The following is a 17,475-nucleotide window of genomic DNA, read 5'->3' as shown; positions in this document are numbered from 1 at the left end:
ATTCACTCACTAACTTTTCTTCCCTGTGAAATCTGAGCCTCATATTCCTCTTTTTTTGGTGGGCATTCAATTTGAACTTAATGTATGTGTCCCCTCAATAATTTTTGTCATGTTTTTTTTTGTTGGTATTTTACATGAAATAGATGTTTTTGGATTTTTCTATATTCTATTATATATATATATATTTATTTATTTATTTATATTCGGTACAAATTTTATTTATGCTTACTTTTAATAGAAATATTTATTTTCAAAAACTTCTTCGATTATCGTTATTTCTATTTAAATTTTATTAGTTTAATTGAAAACTTTAATATTTCACCAAATCAATGAATTAAATTATTTTGTAAAATCGAATATAAGTATACATTATGTATCGTGGTGGAAAACCGGATACGACACAATGGGCCGTCGTCGAACCCGTCAGGTGGGCTTTAACTAGTTAAGCGCAAACTGAGATGCAGGCCCACGATCTAGGCCCAATGCAGAATCTAAACACAAATCTCGAAGAACACAAACTTGGAAACGTTAATGTTCTGGCTCCTGAAGTCATGTAGCATAGATTCTGTGGAGAATCCAATCCATTTGGGAAGGTTTTGATTTCGCCATTCGATAACGTCGTGCCTTCAACGAGATTCCACGACGCCATTTCTCGGGATCTCAAGGTTTTGTAATAGAATATCCATATATATATATACACACACACAAACAAGACAAGGGTATGCTTCAGTTGGATCTCATGTCTGACAAGAACAAATCGTTTCAACGAACGTCATCAAGAGAATATTGGACAGAGCTGGATGCTTTCTCCACCCTGAAAGCAGGCTTGACAAAACATTCAGAACCCGCGAGTAAAGTCTAGTTATGGTCACACCAATGAGTGAAGCTTTGCATTCGTATGAATGTTTCAAGTGTTAAGTTCTTGAACCACAATCTTTCGGAGGGATTCTAAACCACGTGAAACATGTAAACCACTCAAAATGACAGACTCGTTGAAATGAAATCGAATTCATGACCTCTTGAAAAATCATAGGCTCTTTTCCCACTACAGTAGTCTCCGGAAGGAGGAGACACGCGTTTCTTTACACAGCCATAGTTAATTACCGGCCCTACTACAACCCCCATTTCATGGCGCCATTTACCGCTTGTCCCGTGGAAGAATGGGTAGCAGAAACTGTAACCTTTTTTCGACCAAAGACTTCCTTACGAGGTGCTGTCATTTCGGGTTTGGGTTCGGATTCAGTTCGATTATTTCGGTTATAGAAAAACTATAATCATTCAGTTTTTATATAAACTTCGGTTCGATTCGGTTCGGTTTCAGTTAAAAATTCATTTTTTAAAAAAAATTATCGGTTTTTTCAGTTATTTTTGTTATTCTCTTCGATTCAGTTTTAGTTTTTTCGGGTTTAAAAAAATCATAATCGTTCGGTTTTTATATCGGATTTAGTTTAGACACGGATATATCTTATTCAATTCGGTTATTCGGTTATTATCCCTAAACTATATCAGACGGAGTTGTTGAAAGGTTGGTCGGTACATTTATTCCGATGATGACGTGAGGTGACAAAATTTTGTCAAGCATTAAATATGACATAGTTTTGAAAATTCAAATTTATTTATTTAACAGCCACAATTTATTTGGCAAAATTGGCACCGTATTCTCCTCCTAATTTCTCTTTCTTAAAAATAAAAATAAAAAACTCCCAAAATTACAAAGTATCTTTATTTTTCTTGAAAAAATTACAAAAGCCCCAATCTTTATTAAAAACAATTATAAAATTACGCTTTAACTTTTTTACCCAATTATTTTCTAAATATCCGAAAATATGAAATTAAATTTCAAATCTTAATAGCCGACAACATCGGCACGAATTGAATATCCGGTCTGTCTCCACCACATCTTCTCTTTGACATTTCAACGGAACTGTTTCATCGCCATCGCTTAAATGGCAGAAACATCATTTTTATGAACAAAGACATAACTCAACGTCCATGCATGCTTTCCAGTCATTTAATTCTTCATTGCATTGGACGTATATCGTAGAGTGGATTCACCTTTAATTAATTTTCTACATATATATATATATATATGTACTTTTTTTGGTAATAATATATATATGTAATTGATATAGTTTTTTTTTTGTTTACCAAAAAAAAAGATATAGTTTTTTTTTCTATACATATAAACCGTCACTAAAAAGAAATTAAATCTAAATATATGATATTGTTAGACTAATTTTATACCAACTTTTCCTCTCTCTTTTTTTTTTACGAATCTACTGTTGGGATTATTTCTCACATTATATTTCTCTATACTTTCTTGGTCGTACTATTTATCCATTGAGTATTCACCATAATTTAAATATCGTCACTAGGCTTCCAATTAAACAAAGAACCTTCTACATATTACTTAATTTAAATATTATCATATCAGACTATTAATTCTTCCACAAAAATTTCTTTTCTTTTAATGAACTTCTATACGATATAATTGATATATTTTTTATATTTTTTTTTATGTATAATTCGTCGCTCTATAATTTCTTTTCATGTAAATGTACGGCGGAAAATATTTTTCACATTATTACCCGTTGAGCATTCTCCATAATCTAAATAAATAATCTTATACGCACTACTAGATATTTATGTTAATTATATGCAGAATCAATAAAAGGTTGAAAAGTAAAAAAAAAAAAATTGTGTTTCCAACTTTAGATAAATAACCTTACATATTACTACGTTTTTATATTATATGTCAGAATCCATAAAAGGTTTGAGAAGACAGATATACTACGTTGTCTCCCTAATGTAAGTTGAGTCATTATTGGTAATATATAACTATATTTTTAATAAATTAACAGACTAATCTAAAAATATATCAGTTATGTTTTTTTAAATTAAGTTAAATGAACTTCAACACAATATAAAAAAAATCAGACTAGATGTTTTAAACTAACATTTTTCTAATAATAACTAAATCCAAATAAAATGCAAAGTGAATCGAAAACCAAAGTGTAAACAGTATATGAAACGAAAAAATAAAATAAATGAACTGAAATATAATCAAGAGATTCAAGACCTCAAAGATCAACATTAGTCATTTGACAAATATTACTCCGTTAAATCCAAAACAATGTATATAAATTTCTATTGAAAAACTTTTAACCTAAAATATATCTATAAAAATAAGATTAATATAATCACATATATTCCAATACCCTCCAATTTGGAGGATAGAGATAAAATCACATGTCTCTGTCATTATATCAAAACTATCTCTACTTTACTACATGGATTTCACACCATAATCTTTTTAACTTTTTTTGTGTGACCAATTATATGATCAAAATGTGACGATCATATCTATTTTGAATGATGTGATATATGTGACCAATATATAATTTTAATAGTGTGATCATTTTAATTTTAACATATATATGTCGGAACAGCACGTTAGCAATATGATTAAAAATGATAAAGATTCTAAAGTTCAGGTTTATTTTTGACTGAAAAATGAAGTTGAGATTTTATTTTATAAAAAAACAAAGTTTAGGTTTTATTTTTTAAAAATTGAGAAGTTTGAGGTATGATTTTGGAATATTCTTTTTTTTTTTAAATGGAAAACAGAAATCTAAGCGGATAAAATTGGCCGGTTTTTTTACATGGAAAACAGAAATCTAAGCGGATAGTTAATATTTATATGATGCCGAAGCATCTTTTGCTTTGCTTATCTTCTCCACCGGTGATTTTGGCCGTTGACATGTCATCGGCGGCGGAGGAGACGCGGTGGTGCGTAGTCACCGGCGGTCGGGGATTTGTGGCGAGGCATCTTGTGGAGATGCTCTTACGCCTGGAAATGTTCCACGTCATCATCGCCGATTTGGCTCCGACAATAAAGCTCGACCCTCAGGAAGAGAGCGGAATTCTCGGCCAAGCCCTAAGATCCGGTCGGGCTCAGTACATCTCCGCCGATCTCCGAAACAAAGCTCAACTGTCCAAAGGTTCTCTTCACTACACACACACACACACACACAACAAAAAAAAAACATGCTCGTTCCTGATTTAAGGTGATTCCTATTCATATATATGATCTCTGGATTGTGTTAATGAAACAGCTTGTGAAGGAGCAGAAGTTGTGTTTCACATGGCGGCTCTGGATTCGTCGATCAACAAGTACCAGCTTCAGTACTCCATTAACGTGCAAGGTAAGAGTTTTCTTGTTTGTTTTTTTTTTTCTGTTCTTCAAACTTGTCTGTTTCTCTCCAATTCCCAAAAAAAAAACACAAACACACACAAGGCGTATTGATTTCAGGGACAAAGAATGTGATCGAAGCTTGTGTGGAGGTGGGTGTAAAGAGGCTTATCTATACGAGCTCATCGTCCGTCGTGTTCGATGGAATCCACGATATTCTTAACGCCAATGAATCGATCGATGCCATGTCCATCTAAGGTCGTATACATTAAGCTCGTTTTTTTTGTCAGAATACCCTATTGAACTTATCAATATTTTTCAGCACAATGATTGGTATTCTGCAACAAAAGCGGAAGGGGAAGCGTTGGTAATGGAGGCGAACGGCAGAAAGGGACTGCTGACATGCTGCATCCGTCCTAGCGCGATTTTCGGTCCGGGCGACAGATTGTTGGTCCCATCGCTCGTTTCCGCCGCCAAATCTGGAAAATCCAAGGTTGTTTTATACGAGTTAATTTCTTTTGCAATATTTATCTGATATAGTATTTTCTTCTATTGAATTAAATACATCTCAATATATGTATATATATATATATGGTGCAGTTCATAATAGGAGATGGAAACAATCTTTACGATCTCACTTATGTTGAAAACGTTGCACATGCCCATGTCTGTGCTGAACGAGCTCTTGCTTCTGGAGGTGAAGTTTCTCACAAAGCTGCGGGTCAGGTACGTACATACATACATACATACATACATACATTGAATTAAATACATCTCAATATATGTATATATATATATATGGTGCAGTTCATAATAGGAGATGGAAACAATCTTTACGATCTCACTTATGTTGAAAACGTTGCACATGCCCATGTCTGTGCTGAACGAGCTCTTGCTTCTGGAGGTGAAGTTTGTACGTACATACATACATACATACATACATACATACATACATACATACATACATACATACATACATACATACATACATACATACATACAAAGATTGTGTGTGAGAGGGAGACGTGAGGGCATTAATAGGAGGCTGGGTTTTATTTTATGTCTTGTACTTGCATTAGTGCCACGTGCTATAGTCTCTCTCTCTCTATCTATCATATTAGGGTTAGGTGTGATGACCAAATAAGAGCTCATACATATACATACATATGCATATACACGTATATATATATATTTATACACATAAAAATACACATATTATCTTTCATATAAAAACAAACTATGTGATATTTCAATAAGATTTTGGATACGGTAAATCATTTTCTTGCAATGTTTTATATGGCATTTGATGGAATTGTGCAGTCATATTTCATCACCAACATGGAGCCCATTTTACTTTGGGAGCTCATATCACATATTCTCGAGGGACTTGGCTACGACAAGTTACGTTCTTTTTGCACGCTTCAGATGTTATACTTATATTATATGCTTGCATGATCTTCAGATTAATCGGGGGAATTTCGCGTGCAGGCCGAGGATAAAGATTCCTACGTTTATTGTGATGCCGATTGCCCGTCTGGTGGACCTTACCTATAAATTGTTCGGTCCGTACGGTATGAGCCTTCCACAGCTGACACCCTCGAGAGTTAGGCTCCTCACTCTCAGCACAACGTATGATAGCTCCAAAGCTCAGGATAGGCTCGGCTACTCGCCCCTCGTCCCACTTCGGGTTATAAAATTGATCTTTTCACATTTGAGACGGATAACGTATTCTACTTCCTTTTTGTTGAGATATCGAAAGAAAATGGTAACTATGGACACAAGTAACCTCGTTTGATCCGAGGATCCTCATGCTACAAGTTACTGTTTTCTTCCTTTTGTCTCGACATTTAATTTTTTTTTTGTTTTGCCGAAATGCATGACGGGATGTATCCTTGGTGCAGGAAGGTATTCGAAGGACGATAGACTCGTTCTCGCACTTTAAAGCTGAGAATCATCGTCGCGACGTCAATGGATCTCGTCGCTCAAGGTTTTTTGGATAATCGGGTATCTCGCTCCGAAACTCAGACTAATCCCAAACCGGAGAATTATATGTAGATGTCTCTCCCAAAACCTCTTAAAACTTCTGGTATAGTCACTAGTGTCGTGATGCAAAGATACTCTTTAAATCTCATTTGGTGTATCTAATGAAATAAGATATTGTTTTACCTTTATGATTTTATCGACGCAGATTCTATTTTAGATATATATAAAAAAAACAAGTGCTATAATTTTATGGAATTAAACATAGCCAAATCGAATAACATGATGTAATTGTGAGAACGAAACCAAATAGATTTGAACCACACGGTGTTCGTCATCATAATGAATTACAATCGGATTTCTGGACTTCCAAATCCACACGTGGATGATATTTTCTTCTTTAACAAATGGGGACTTGGAGTGGTCCTAAACCTATGATTTAGCGAGCATAACCCTCTTATACAAACCAATTTAGTCTTAATAAGATCATTTTATTAACCAATTTAAAAGATAATATATATAATGTGATGTTGTAGCTAGGTTCACATGGTTGTTGAAAATAATTCCAACTGGAAGAGAGGTGTAACCAAAGTTTAAGAGGAAAGACAAACGACCCATGAACCCGATTCACTTTTATTTTTTGATAATCCAGAAATCCATTAGACATTCGACCCAACAACATTTTCCAGAAGACCGTACGTAGAAATCCAAATGAATGTCACTCTCTAAATAAAAACTCAAACCTAGATTAAAAAAGAGATTTAACCCATCCTTGAGCCGTACAATGTTGAGTTATCCTAATGCCAGAAGTGGGTGACCTAGTGGTTGTGGGAGCATAAAGTGTTCTCCACACCCACCGATCGAGGCCCATCCCGGCTCAACTTTATAAAAAAAATATATGTTGAGTTGCCCAATCCACATATTATCTAAAAAAATGGTGTTTTTCTCAAGGAAAGATTTCTTGAGTATTCGGATTCATACACTCAAAGTTGCTTAGGTCTTGTACCGAATCTCTATCCATGTAACATATATATGGAAATCATATTCCACCCGCCAGTTAGCTTTTTTTTTTTTTTTATGGCTGTTTTCTTTTGTTCATCAGATCTGTTTCTCATTGGCTTAACTGTACAAAGAAGAAGGAGAGAGATCGGACAAATTAAAGACAGAAAAGAATATGAAACTTTCAAAACGAGAAAGACAAAGTTTTCTACAAATTTATTTCATATAAAAACACAATCTATATATGGGGTTTGTAACCTAGCTTTTTGTACTTCTTTCTGATTTTCTTTCTATGTATAGTGATGGTTTGTGGAGGAGACAAAAGTACTTTGAGATTTTATTTTGAGGAAATTATTATGTCTCTTTCATATTGCCATTCAAATCTTCTTACAAAATCTCATACCCATTTATTAGATTACTATGGTTTGTTGTATATTGCTAATTAAAATATAATCCGAATAGAAAACAACAAAGAATTATATAATATCTCTAAATCGTCTCCTGTTATACAAAATGATTTTTGTTTACACGAATCAGGTAACTAAGAGTACTTTTTTATTTTTTATTTAGTATATTTAAATTTAATCATATAACGGCCAAAAAGCTCATAAGAGAAGTCAAATGAAAGTGGAGTGTCATTTTGTGAATATTACAGAAGTCAAAGGGTAAAACTTGCAAATAAGGAAAAGTACAAACATAGTGGAAGCGTGAGAGAAGCACCACCGACGCTCTGGACCTAATCAACGACGTCGTTTCTGAAGCCTCTTCCTCTCCTCTTTCCGCGTTTAGGCCTTCTGAATCACACTGCATCTCTTCTTCTCTTGTTTCCTTCGCTCGCTGGCAGTCTCATGCTTCTTCTCCGTTCCCACCATCGCCATTGCTGTTCCACTTGATTGACTCGGACGATTCGATATAAGCTTTTTGTCACCGCATCGATGGCGCGGCGGTCGGGAGACTGCGTGAGATGCTGTCTGGTGATCTTCGCGGTGGTTTCGGCCTTAGCCGTGTGTGGTCCTGCTCTTTATTGGAAATTCAACAAGGGTTTCTCTGGATCCGCCCGTAGAAACTCCGTTTGTCCTCCTTGTGTCTGTGACTGTCCTCCTCCGTTGTCTCTCCTCCAGATTGCTCCCGGTACGATTCCCATTTTGTCTCTGCCTCTGGTTCGATCTAGGTGTTCTTTGTTTGTTACTGGGTATTAATTTGAAGACATGTTTGATTAACGTTTTTTTAGACAATTTGGGAGAAATGATCAGAATTCTAGGTGCCCTTTTTCCCAGATTGATGTATGGATCTTAGATTTTCCTGAAATTTTGGATCTTGCTCCAACAGCATCTGATTTGTCTGGTTTTTAGTGTTGGATCTTTGAACTTGGGTTACTTTTTTATCCTCAGTGACTGTATCATTTAATGCTAATAAGTTGCCGTTTTGGCTTTTGTATTCCTTTGCAGGGCTTGCAAACCTCTCTATTTCAGGTTAGAGCTCATCTCACCTTTGATTTTTTTTTTTTTTGGGTATACTATTCCCCTTTGTCTGTGAAGTGAATTGGAACCTTAGCTCTACATCTGTATATGTGTGTGTGTGACATGGAGATGCATTTTGTAACGTTTGATACCGGCTTGAGAGTGGTGACAGATTGCGGAGGAGATGATGGGGATCTGAAGGAGGAGACGGAGAAGCAGTTTGTGGATCTGCTGACGGAAGAGCTGAAGCTGCAGGAGGCGGTGGCGGAAGAGCATACCCGCCATATGAACGTAACAGTGGCGGAGGCGAGGAGGGTGGCTTCTCAGTACCAAAAGGAGGCGGAGAAGTGCAACGCCGCAACCGAAACGTGCGAGACGGCGAGGGAGAGGGCGGAGCTGTTGCTGAGAAAAGAGAAGAAGATCACTTCGATGTGGGAGCAGAGAGCTCTCCAACTGGGTTGGGAAGGTGAGTAAGTAGTGTGATTTGGCATATGCTTAGTTCACAGACACTCACACTTCTTCTTCTTTGTCTGTCTGTCTCTGTCATGAAGAAGAGTTCGGTAATGGAGGTTTTGTGCTTGGATCTAGTTGTAGGCTGGAAAATGGTATCTATTGGCTACGTATTGTAAGTCATCATCAGTTAGTTTTGTTTTCTTCCTCTTGAAGGAGGTATTAATATAAAAATAGGCAATGGTCATTCCGGTTTGGACCTACCTAACCAATTTGTACCCGAATCTAAGCTCATATAAAAATAAAAATAAAAATCGGAAAATTGATTCTGAATTTAATTCAAATTAAATATCAAAGAAACTTGAAAAAAAAAAGAATTTTTAAAAAATAATTATTTTCATCAATAAAAATAGAGTTATAATCAAAATCAAGTCATACGAAAATGTGGAAAAGATACAGTGATCCGGAATACAATTTTAATTGCTTCCCTAGTCTTAAAGCTCGGTTTTTTTCTCAAGTTTTTATGCAAATTTTAGCGTCCAATATAATTCGAAGATGATTTATTGCAGCTAATATATATATATATATATATATATCTTTAAAACTTTTTTTTTTTACTTTTATGGGTGCATTATAATATCATATAAAGTTGAATGCTTCTGTCCAAAAACCCCAATTTTTTTTTTAATCGAAGTGAAGAAAAATGGAGGGAGACGACGGAGGTGACGACAGCGAGTTCGGAAGCGTGACGTCATCTCAAGCATCGATTCTCAAACACTCCCGCTTCGCCGGTATCTCGCCAGATCGCCGAAATCTGCCGGAGAATTCATCCGGTGATCGAACAGAGTCGGATTCCAGCAAGGGTAGCGACCATTCCAAGGTTCTCGGAGATCGTTTCTCGTCACCGGTGGTCCGAACACCGATTTTGACTAGTCAGGATTCGATTTTTCGTACTCCTCCCGAGGAGCCTTATTTCTCCTCCGCTGCAGATTCGGATCCCACAGTTAGGGTTTCATTGACGGATCCTGCTTCTGCATCTGCGATTGCAACCGGAGATTCGGAATTTCCATCCTCTGGGGCCGAGGAGATCAGAGTTTTGTTGGCGACGCCTGATTCTGCTTCGTCCTCTGCGACCGAAGATGTTAGGGTTTCGGGAGCAGAACCTGCTTTAGCTACTGGAGATTTGGAATCTCCGTTGTTTGGGGCCAAAAACGTTAGCGGTTTGGAGGCAACGCCTGATTCTTCTCCGTCCTCTCCGACTGTAAATGTTCGAGTTTCGGGAAAGGAAGCCGTATCCGCGTTCGTGGGTCTTGACGGAGATTCAGCATCTCCTCTCTCTGGGGCTGAAAACGCTAGGGTTTCGGGAAAACGGCCAGGTTCTGCTTCTGCTTCTGCGGCCATCAAATTCAGGGTTTTGGAAGCTGCTAATAATTCAGCCGAAGACCATCTTCCGGTCTCTCTGAAAGATGTTATCGAAGCCATTCTTCGCAACAGCGGAGAAGAAGAACGAAGTTCAGAGTGCGAAAACCTCAGCATTGTGGACATACTCAGAAAGAGTGGCATCCAGTTTCCGGATTAGAATGATCAAGCACATTTATCGGCTTGGTGATGCAGCACCTCAAATATTGCCGCTACTTTATTGGTGAATATGCAGTGGAATATTGTCTGTGTTCAGATGAATAAATATAGGTGAAAATGGCAGAGCTTAGCTAAGGGAGCCTAGAACTCGCAAGAAATGGAGTTTTCCTGTTGCGTCTCCTATAAGTAACAAAAGTTGTACTAACATTACATCTTTATACAAGAGATCCAGGTCAAGCAGCTGTCCTAAGCTGAATACCACCAACATGATCTTTGATTTGCCCGTGTCCTGTGTTTCACACTTGTTTGTCTATGTTGAGGAAACAACTCCAAAAGCTTTGACTAGAGAGCAAACTGAGCATTCATGGTGTTTGGAGATTTAAAACACATGGATGTGGTGGAGGAATCTATTGTGTCTTCTGGTCCTGCCACTACCTCGAACCTGTGGTGTTCGGTTGCTTGTCTCATCAGTTAGTTGTTTGGGCCCTGGATTCGTGAGGGAGAGTTCCTCCGTTGCGTTTATAAACTTGAGCAAGTGCTTGAGGGTACTCGGGGTAGGTCTCGAGGTTGTAATGTCCCCCAACCTTCACCACACAATGGGTCTTACGAGTTCGCTCCCACAACAGCTTCCCGTGTTTGAAGTCAACAATCTCGCTCTATGTCCCATGCAATTATCTCAATGATCAACTCAAATCAATCACAGGTAATGGTAAACATTCCAATGTCGTCGGCATTCAAGCTGATGAATCGGTGGAGAAGAGAGGAGACTTGCATGTATGACTAGAATTGGGCAGTCAGTTGTCAAGGGGTTTATCTTGTCTATGTTCTGCTAAATCAGTAACATCCCCTGAGAGGAGCTTTCAACATAGGAACAGAACCCAAGACATGTAGAGCTTACTTTGTAGATTTCGAACCAGAGTGTATATGCCAGAGAGAATGGCGCTGTGAAGAACAAAGCCTCTGACGAGCTGCGATGTCGGACATCTTCCAGCAGATTGTCCGTACAGTATCAGCTCCAAATCAGCAGCATTGCCATGGAAGGTGATGGTGATGGAGAGATGATGATTTGTGTTGGTGAGAATGGTCTTCAAAGGCTTACCATATACTTCTCTATAATTTCATCTTCCTTTAGATTACAATTTCATGGGCTGTCGGAATCACACTGTCTTCTCTTTCTCGTTATAACAATCTCGTGTTTTTTTTCTTCCCACTGTCAGAATATTCTTATGATATTACTCTGTAAATTCCAAATTTTGCCAAGTGAGCTCTTTCTCTACAATAATATTTGTCTGCTTTGGACATTTTTGTCAGTCAAGTCTCCACCAACTCAGATCACAGAGAGAGAGAGAGAGAGGGGAGGGAGAGATGTAATGGTTCATACCCATTTGGATTCTTTGCTGTCTCAAATCCAAAAGATTCTTCTACGTCTTCCTACCTAAGTTTTTTTTGGCAGTTGTATTTGATGTAACACACATAGAGACTGATGCAACACACAGAGATACAGAGATTCTTCGATCTAAGGCTCTTCAACGACAACCTCAGAGACCGACCCAATATGAACGACCGTTGGTGTTGTGCATTGGAGACTGAGTCGGAGAAGCCACGCACCATTCGTACCAAACCTGACAACAGATACATTAATCAAATCCATTTTCTGATTGCAAAGTGATCATCAGTTTGAAAACTTGGGGGGTTCCTACCTTTGTGGAACCACGGCATCTCCAGAAGTGTACTTGTATTGGTGAGTCGGGTTGAACATAAACAGGTTTCCTCAACGGGAAAAAGATCGGAAACCTGTAGGAGAGGACAGACCAAATCGTGATGCGAAAATTCAGTAAAAAGGATTTAGTTTGGAACCAGCAGTTCAAACATTTTACTACCGTACCAGCTGAACATGTTTGGGGTTGCGGTTGAAGGTTCGATGCCAAGATGCACGTCTTTATAAAGTACGGCATCGAAATAGCCAGCAAAGCCTACTCATCCGAGTCATGAAATGCAGTTTTACCATTAGTAAAGGAAATACTCCTAGTTTAAGGTTTAGGGTTTTATTAGACAAGGAGAAGGAACCAGGGCTCGTACCATGCACCAAGGCAGATCCTGCCTCGCTAGGTATCTTGAACTGTAGCTTTTTGTATCGTTGGTTGTCACCCTTTGTCGAGAAGTTCGGATGAGTAAATGTGAATACCTGTAAAATAAACAGAATGCCATGAGCTACCACAAACACAATTGATTTTGGCTATCTCAGGCACTGGGAGCAGTCTCAACGGATTGCCTGTGTTTATATAGGTGTTTGTATGTATGTAGGGTTGGGCAAAAAAAAAACCAAAATTCGAGTACAGATTGTTATATCAGACGAGATTACATTAAGGCATGTTTGGATAATTGGATCCGAGATGGGTATTATCTACGGATACCGAGTGAAGAGAACATTATATTTTTTCCCTTAGTTTTTAAATAAATCACATTCTAAACTAAAATCTCTCAAAATTTTGGTTTCGAGTTCGGTAACCCAAAAATTTCGTATACCCGACCTGAGCCAACCGCTAATATATGATACATATTTGAAAAAAAAAATTCAAAATTTCGTGTTTGAATCTAGGGTTTGAATATCTGTAGACACCCAAAAATTATCTTCGGTACCCGACCTTTGGGTAACCAACCAAAACAGATCCGAGATTGGGTAATATCCCGTGATTCCCGACACGTGCCTGTCTGTGTGTACCCATCTATCGATCAAAACGCTTTAACCTAAAAAGATATGAAAAAAATGGAGACTCACTGGTTGGGTAGGAGCAAGTCTGGCTATACTGTGTAGTTTCACAACATAAGCAGTTTCAAAGTGCACAAGATCTTTATGAGACTTAATCTGCAAAATAGAAGCAAAAACCACAAGTTGATATGAAATTTATCTATAAATAATAAATAGCGGCTCAGACGAGAAACACCTACGTCATTGTGGATTTTTGAAGTTGTAACCGGCTGTATAAAACTCGTATACCTGAAAAGGGTACATTGAAACAGATGGATACTTGTAGGACATTTCAATCATAAAACAGGAAACAATATGATGTAAGAACTTCCAGAAGGAAAATGCAGGTATCTATCAGAAAATTTATATATATTTGCTTAGGGAGATTATACTAAGGAAAGGAATACACATACGAGGAAGGTATTGAAATGCCGTCCTCCTTCAGAAACCTTTCCGCTCCATCAAGGCACTCGGGAGAGAGTTCATTATCTCCAAAAGAGCCTAGCAGTTCACTCACCTTGGAATGAAGAGGCAAAACCAAAAGGGTAATTAAATACTAATCAGGCACATTATATAAGGTGGATTCATGGATATAAATAAATAGCCACCAAAATCTGTACTTACCAAGATATCAGCTTTCTCAGGAGCATTCCAGTAACGCATGTCACATGATATTATTGTAACGACAGCTTCCCATCCTTCCATCCTAACCAAATTCTATTTCAAAAGAAAGCAATTATACAAACTGAGTTTGAAACTTGTCACATGAACTAGAAAACAATGTAACCGAACTAAATTTGTATAAACTCACATGAAGTGTAACAACTGCATTGGGGTTCTTCTCCACAGCATAAACTTTCAGCTTTCTTCCAGTTTCTTCAGCTGCCTGGGAAAAAGAATAAACCCGATGGGAAATATATGAGTCTTCTCATTATCAACATGATTTTGTTTGCAGTTTCCAAGATGTATGTAAGGCATCTAATCTTACCTGTAATGATGCCCTAACAAGGGGTCCTCTTCCTGCTCCCACAACCATCAAGACCTTTTGTACGTGGAAAAAGCATGCATTATATGCAAAATAAAATTTTAGTTCGCTTAGTAGCCGGCCTTTGGTATGGATATACAAATTAAACTCATTATGGCATGCATTTTGAGAGTGTTGATAGCAAGAAATGGTGACAAGTTACTTACAGTGGTTAAGGTAGATGCTTTTTCATCAGGGACCCTATCCACTAAAGCTTTAGCAACTGCTCTTTGATACTACAATAAAAGGGGGAAGGGGGATGAAAGTTAGACACCGATAGCATGATTCATAAAAACCCATCACAGTAGATAATGTCGCTTTCAACTTGTTCCACGCCATGCATACACTGCAAGTATCTGCCCTTCTCCTCAGCTAACGGAAACAAGAATATGAAAACGAGAGAAGGAAACCCCAGAAAAAAGAACTGCGAAATTTATATCTAAAGTAGAGTCAGACTACCTGGATGTATTTAATAGAGTCTCTCTCAAATGTCTCATAGGTTTGGGCTTCTAGGTTGTCCATCAGTGGCTGCATTAAACAGTACAGGTATCTTTCTTAAGTCAGGACAGAGCAATGTACTTATGACAATGGTAAACACGGATAATAGCTAACCAGATCATAGAACCAAAAATCATAAAAAAAAATCACCTGCAAGGGGGACTGTAAAAAATCCCTGTAGCCAAGCTGCAAAAGAATCAAGAAAGTCGTCAAACTTGAGTAACTTCTGCATGGCTTTAGCACTGAGCAGAGACAGAGAAGAGGAAAACAATCCAGCATACAGACCTCTATGCGTTCCTGCTCAGGCAGAGGTTCCATCTTTTGGTACAGATAAGCAACATAATCCAAATATGACCGAAGGGGATGCTTCTGCAAACCTGAGAGCCGAACATGTTTGAGAACACATCAAACAACACCTTATACAGGACAGTCACAATGAAAATGTATATAATACGGAGCAAAAGTTGAACTTGAACATGAGGATATCGTTAAATAAAAGACCATACCAAATCGAGTGATCAACCCTAGCATACAATTAAAAAGAACAAAGGGAGCAATTACCCCCGGTGTTATTCTCAGAACTGGCCACAGTTGAGCTTGTGTTAGCCCTTTGAAGATTATGCAGAGACTTCCCAGAAATAACAATCTGCATTAGCAAGATTGATGATCATAAACTGTGAGATGAGCCAAAGAGAAACCTGTTTCAGATAATTCTATGATTGAGCGTAATCAAAGAGCTTTTTTGTAAAAAGATGGTAACCAAGCTTATAGCCATAACCACAACCACAAGACATAAGATTGGATAAATTTCCATTAAATGGCAGCACTAACAGCACAAAAAATAGAAGTTTTTACATTTCAAACTGCAACTTGTTTATTACCTGCACAGCATGATCAAAGAATCCCGTTATTAGTTTCTGGTGCCGCTTTGACAAGCAAGGATAACCTCGGGCATTCGTTAGGAAAGACTGCCAGACCAAAATTGCCAAACTCAGAAATATTTCATGGATCAAAGTCGTAAAGATTTACAAACACACGAAAGATTTACATCGGTGCTTATTATGGCTGCCCTGACGGGCTCTCCCAACCAGCGTTCTAGTGAAGGTTCAGAGGGTAGCGTACTCCTAGAAAAGGAAATTTTTTGTTATGATCACAAAAGGAACGAAATACACTTTGATTTCAAATCAGATAAAAATAAGCAAGGATTTTTTATATCGACTCACAGAACATCAAGAGCAACGGACAGCTTACTGTCATGCTCACAGAGAAGACGAAATGAATTCCAAAGCTCCCAGGAATCATTCTGTATATATGAGGGTATAAAGTGAAAAAAATAAAGAGATCATAGTAAGAGTAGGGTTACAAACACAAGAACACACAGAGTCATTCACTTAAGCCTTTTGAGTTCAAAAGCTTGTAAGTTGTAATACAGCAGTTAATTATCCATGTGATCAGCAGAAACATTATGATAACCAAGGTTCGGCAGGACAGTATCTAAAGAATTTGAAAAGGCAACTAAAATAAGTTACGTATACGTGAATTTGACTAGTTTGCATGTGCAACAATTATGCCTTACCAAACCTTCCGAATTAACATCCATCGAATCACCATCAGACTTGACCAGTGGAATCCTAAGCCATAACTTCAAGGCAGAATTGGAACGAAACAAATAAAGATAACGAAAAAAAGAAGAAAACATTAGAGCTTGATTAAAGAAAGAAAACCCTATAAAGGGATGATAAAAAAAAGTTGAACATCAAGGAAAAGCAAAGTACCTGCATGTTACTAAGCCCTTGTAAAATCTGATTCACACACCTAGCATAATTGGCACATGAAGATCGTTTAGGAGTAGGAAGAAGGCATGCCTGTGAGTGACACAAAACATTAATATGACAATTCATCCCACAAGCACTCACAGCGGCGGCAGGGAAGTAAAATCCATTGCTCTAGAGTAAATGTACAAGGAATTAGTCACACACACACCTGTAAGGAGAGATGGGTAGCCCAAGCTATTTCCTGTTTCAATGTTGTTTCTGAATCCATCCTTAACACCTCATCTTCAGAATCAAGGTCGATCCAAGAACTAATTTTTCCTAAAGGAAGAAAACCACTAATGGTCAAACCCCTCCAATCTAGACACAAACATATACGAAAAAAAGGAGGAAAATCAAAGGATAGTACCAACAACATGACTGCTCCACTGTGAAGGTGTCAACACTAAGTCAGACCCAGCAACTGGAAGAACCTGGGTATCCTTAACATCCGCATCCACCAAGCTCGGTCTGTAAGAAGGGTTCATCTGCATAATAACAACATTTCAACAAGGACCCAATAAAGATAAACTACCGTAGGAAGAAACCCATGAAATGACTACATTTCTGGAAAACATTGTCAGAATCACGACCCAATTTGAAACCTTCAAACACCAACACAGTGAGCTTGCCTAACTTGTAAATACAAGGGTCACAACGAATGGATCCTAGTAAGTTCAGAATGATTACTCATTGCAACAAAAACCCAAAAAGCAAAACGAGAGGATCGGAAA

At 37.8% G+C, this 17,475-nt stretch overlaps 3 protein-coding genes and 1 pseudogene across 3 annotated transcripts in view; 3 read left to right on the top strand and 1 right to left on the bottom strand.

Moving 5' to 3' along the window:
• Positions 1 to 3,726: 3,726 nt before the first annotated feature.
• LOC104803896 lies at positions 3,727 to 6,361 on the top strand (annotated as a pseudogene).
• A 1,536-nt stretch (positions 6,362 to 7,897) lies between these two features.
• LOC104803895 lies at positions 7,898 to 9,185 on the top strand. The gene is made up of 3 exons (XM_010527990.2): positions 7,898 to 8,302; positions 8,620 to 8,643; positions 8,804 to 9,185. Exons 1-3 carry the CDS (start codon positions 8,107 to 8,109, stop codon positions 9,103 to 9,105), a joined length of 522 nt encoding a protein of 173 aa, XP_010526292.1. The 5' UTR covers positions 7,898 to 8,106; the 3' UTR covers positions 9,106 to 9,185.
• Positions 9,186 to 9,770: 585 nt separating this feature from the next.
• LOC104803894 lies at positions 9,771 to 10,764 on the top strand. The gene has a single exon (XM_010527989.1). It carries the CDS (start codon positions 9,785 to 9,787, stop codon positions 10,658 to 10,660), a length of 876 nt encoding a protein of 291 aa, XP_010526291.1. The 5' UTR covers positions 9,771 to 9,784; the 3' UTR covers positions 10,661 to 10,764.
• Positions 10,765 to 12,023: 1,259 nt separating this feature from the next.
• LOC104803893 (protein arginine N-methyltransferase 1.5) overlaps positions 12,024 to 17,475 on the bottom strand; it is a 6,197-nt gene continuing 745 nt past the window's right edge. Inside the window, exons 2-23 of the mRNA XM_010527988.2 lie at positions 17,112 to 17,229; positions 16,914 to 17,023; positions 16,706 to 16,795; positions 16,507 to 16,572; positions 16,154 to 16,233; positions 15,979 to 16,054; positions 15,812 to 15,898; positions 15,492 to 15,576; positions 15,216 to 15,307; positions 15,081 to 15,116; positions 14,892 to 14,960; positions 14,600 to 14,668; positions 14,397 to 14,450; positions 14,220 to 14,294; positions 14,033 to 14,125; positions 13,822 to 13,925; positions 13,609 to 13,657; positions 13,439 to 13,525; positions 12,739 to 12,844; positions 12,545 to 12,632; positions 12,360 to 12,453; positions 12,024 to 12,281 (exon numbers count right to left, since the gene is read on the bottom strand). Coding sequence (XP_010526290.1) covers positions 12,198 to 12,281; positions 12,360 to 12,453; positions 12,545 to 12,632; positions 12,739 to 12,844; positions 13,439 to 13,525; positions 13,609 to 13,657; positions 13,822 to 13,925; positions 14,033 to 14,125; positions 14,220 to 14,294; positions 14,397 to 14,450; positions 14,600 to 14,668; positions 14,892 to 14,960; positions 15,081 to 15,116; positions 15,216 to 15,307; positions 15,492 to 15,576; positions 15,812 to 15,898; positions 15,979 to 16,054; positions 16,154 to 16,233; positions 16,507 to 16,572; positions 16,706 to 16,795; positions 16,914 to 17,023; positions 17,112 to 17,229 — 1,812 coding nt within the window. The 3' untranslated portion in view covers positions 12,024 to 12,197. The remainder of the gene's footprint in view (positions 12,282 to 12,359; positions 12,454 to 12,544; positions 12,633 to 12,738; positions 12,845 to 13,438; positions 13,526 to 13,608; positions 13,658 to 13,821; positions 13,926 to 14,032; positions 14,126 to 14,219; positions 14,295 to 14,396; positions 14,451 to 14,599; positions 14,669 to 14,891; positions 14,961 to 15,080; positions 15,117 to 15,215; positions 15,308 to 15,491; positions 15,577 to 15,811; positions 15,899 to 15,978; positions 16,055 to 16,153; positions 16,234 to 16,506; positions 16,573 to 16,705; positions 16,796 to 16,913; positions 17,024 to 17,111; positions 17,230 to 17,475) is intronic.

The sequence above is a fragment of the Tarenaya hassleriana genome, unplaced genomic scaffold (assembly GCF_000463585.1).
Source record: "Tarenaya hassleriana unplaced genomic scaffold, ASM46358v1 Cleome9, whole genome shotgun sequence".
In the NCBI taxonomy this organism is placed as follows: domain Eukaryota; kingdom Viridiplantae; phylum Streptophyta; class Magnoliopsida; order Brassicales; family Cleomaceae; genus Tarenaya; species Tarenaya hassleriana.
This window is presented reverse-complemented; position numbering and strand designations above follow the sequence as displayed.

Coding starts and splice junctions, on each gene's coding strand:
- LOC104803895 (XM_010527990.2), top strand. CDS start 8,107: ATGGCGCGGCGGTCGGGAGACTGCGTGAGATGCTGTCTGGTGATCTTC. Junction 8,303..8,619: donor TCTCCTCCAGATTGCTCCCG/GTACGATTCCCA, acceptor ATTCCTTTGCAG/GGCTTGCAAACCTCTCTATT. Junction 8,644..8,803: donor TGCAAACCTCTCTATTTCAG/GTTAGAGCTCAT, acceptor GAGTGGTGACAG/ATTGCGGAGGAGATGATGGG.
- LOC104803894 (XM_010527989.1), top strand. CDS start 9,785: ATGGAGGGAGACGACGGAGGTGACGACAGCGAGTTCGGAAGCGTGACG.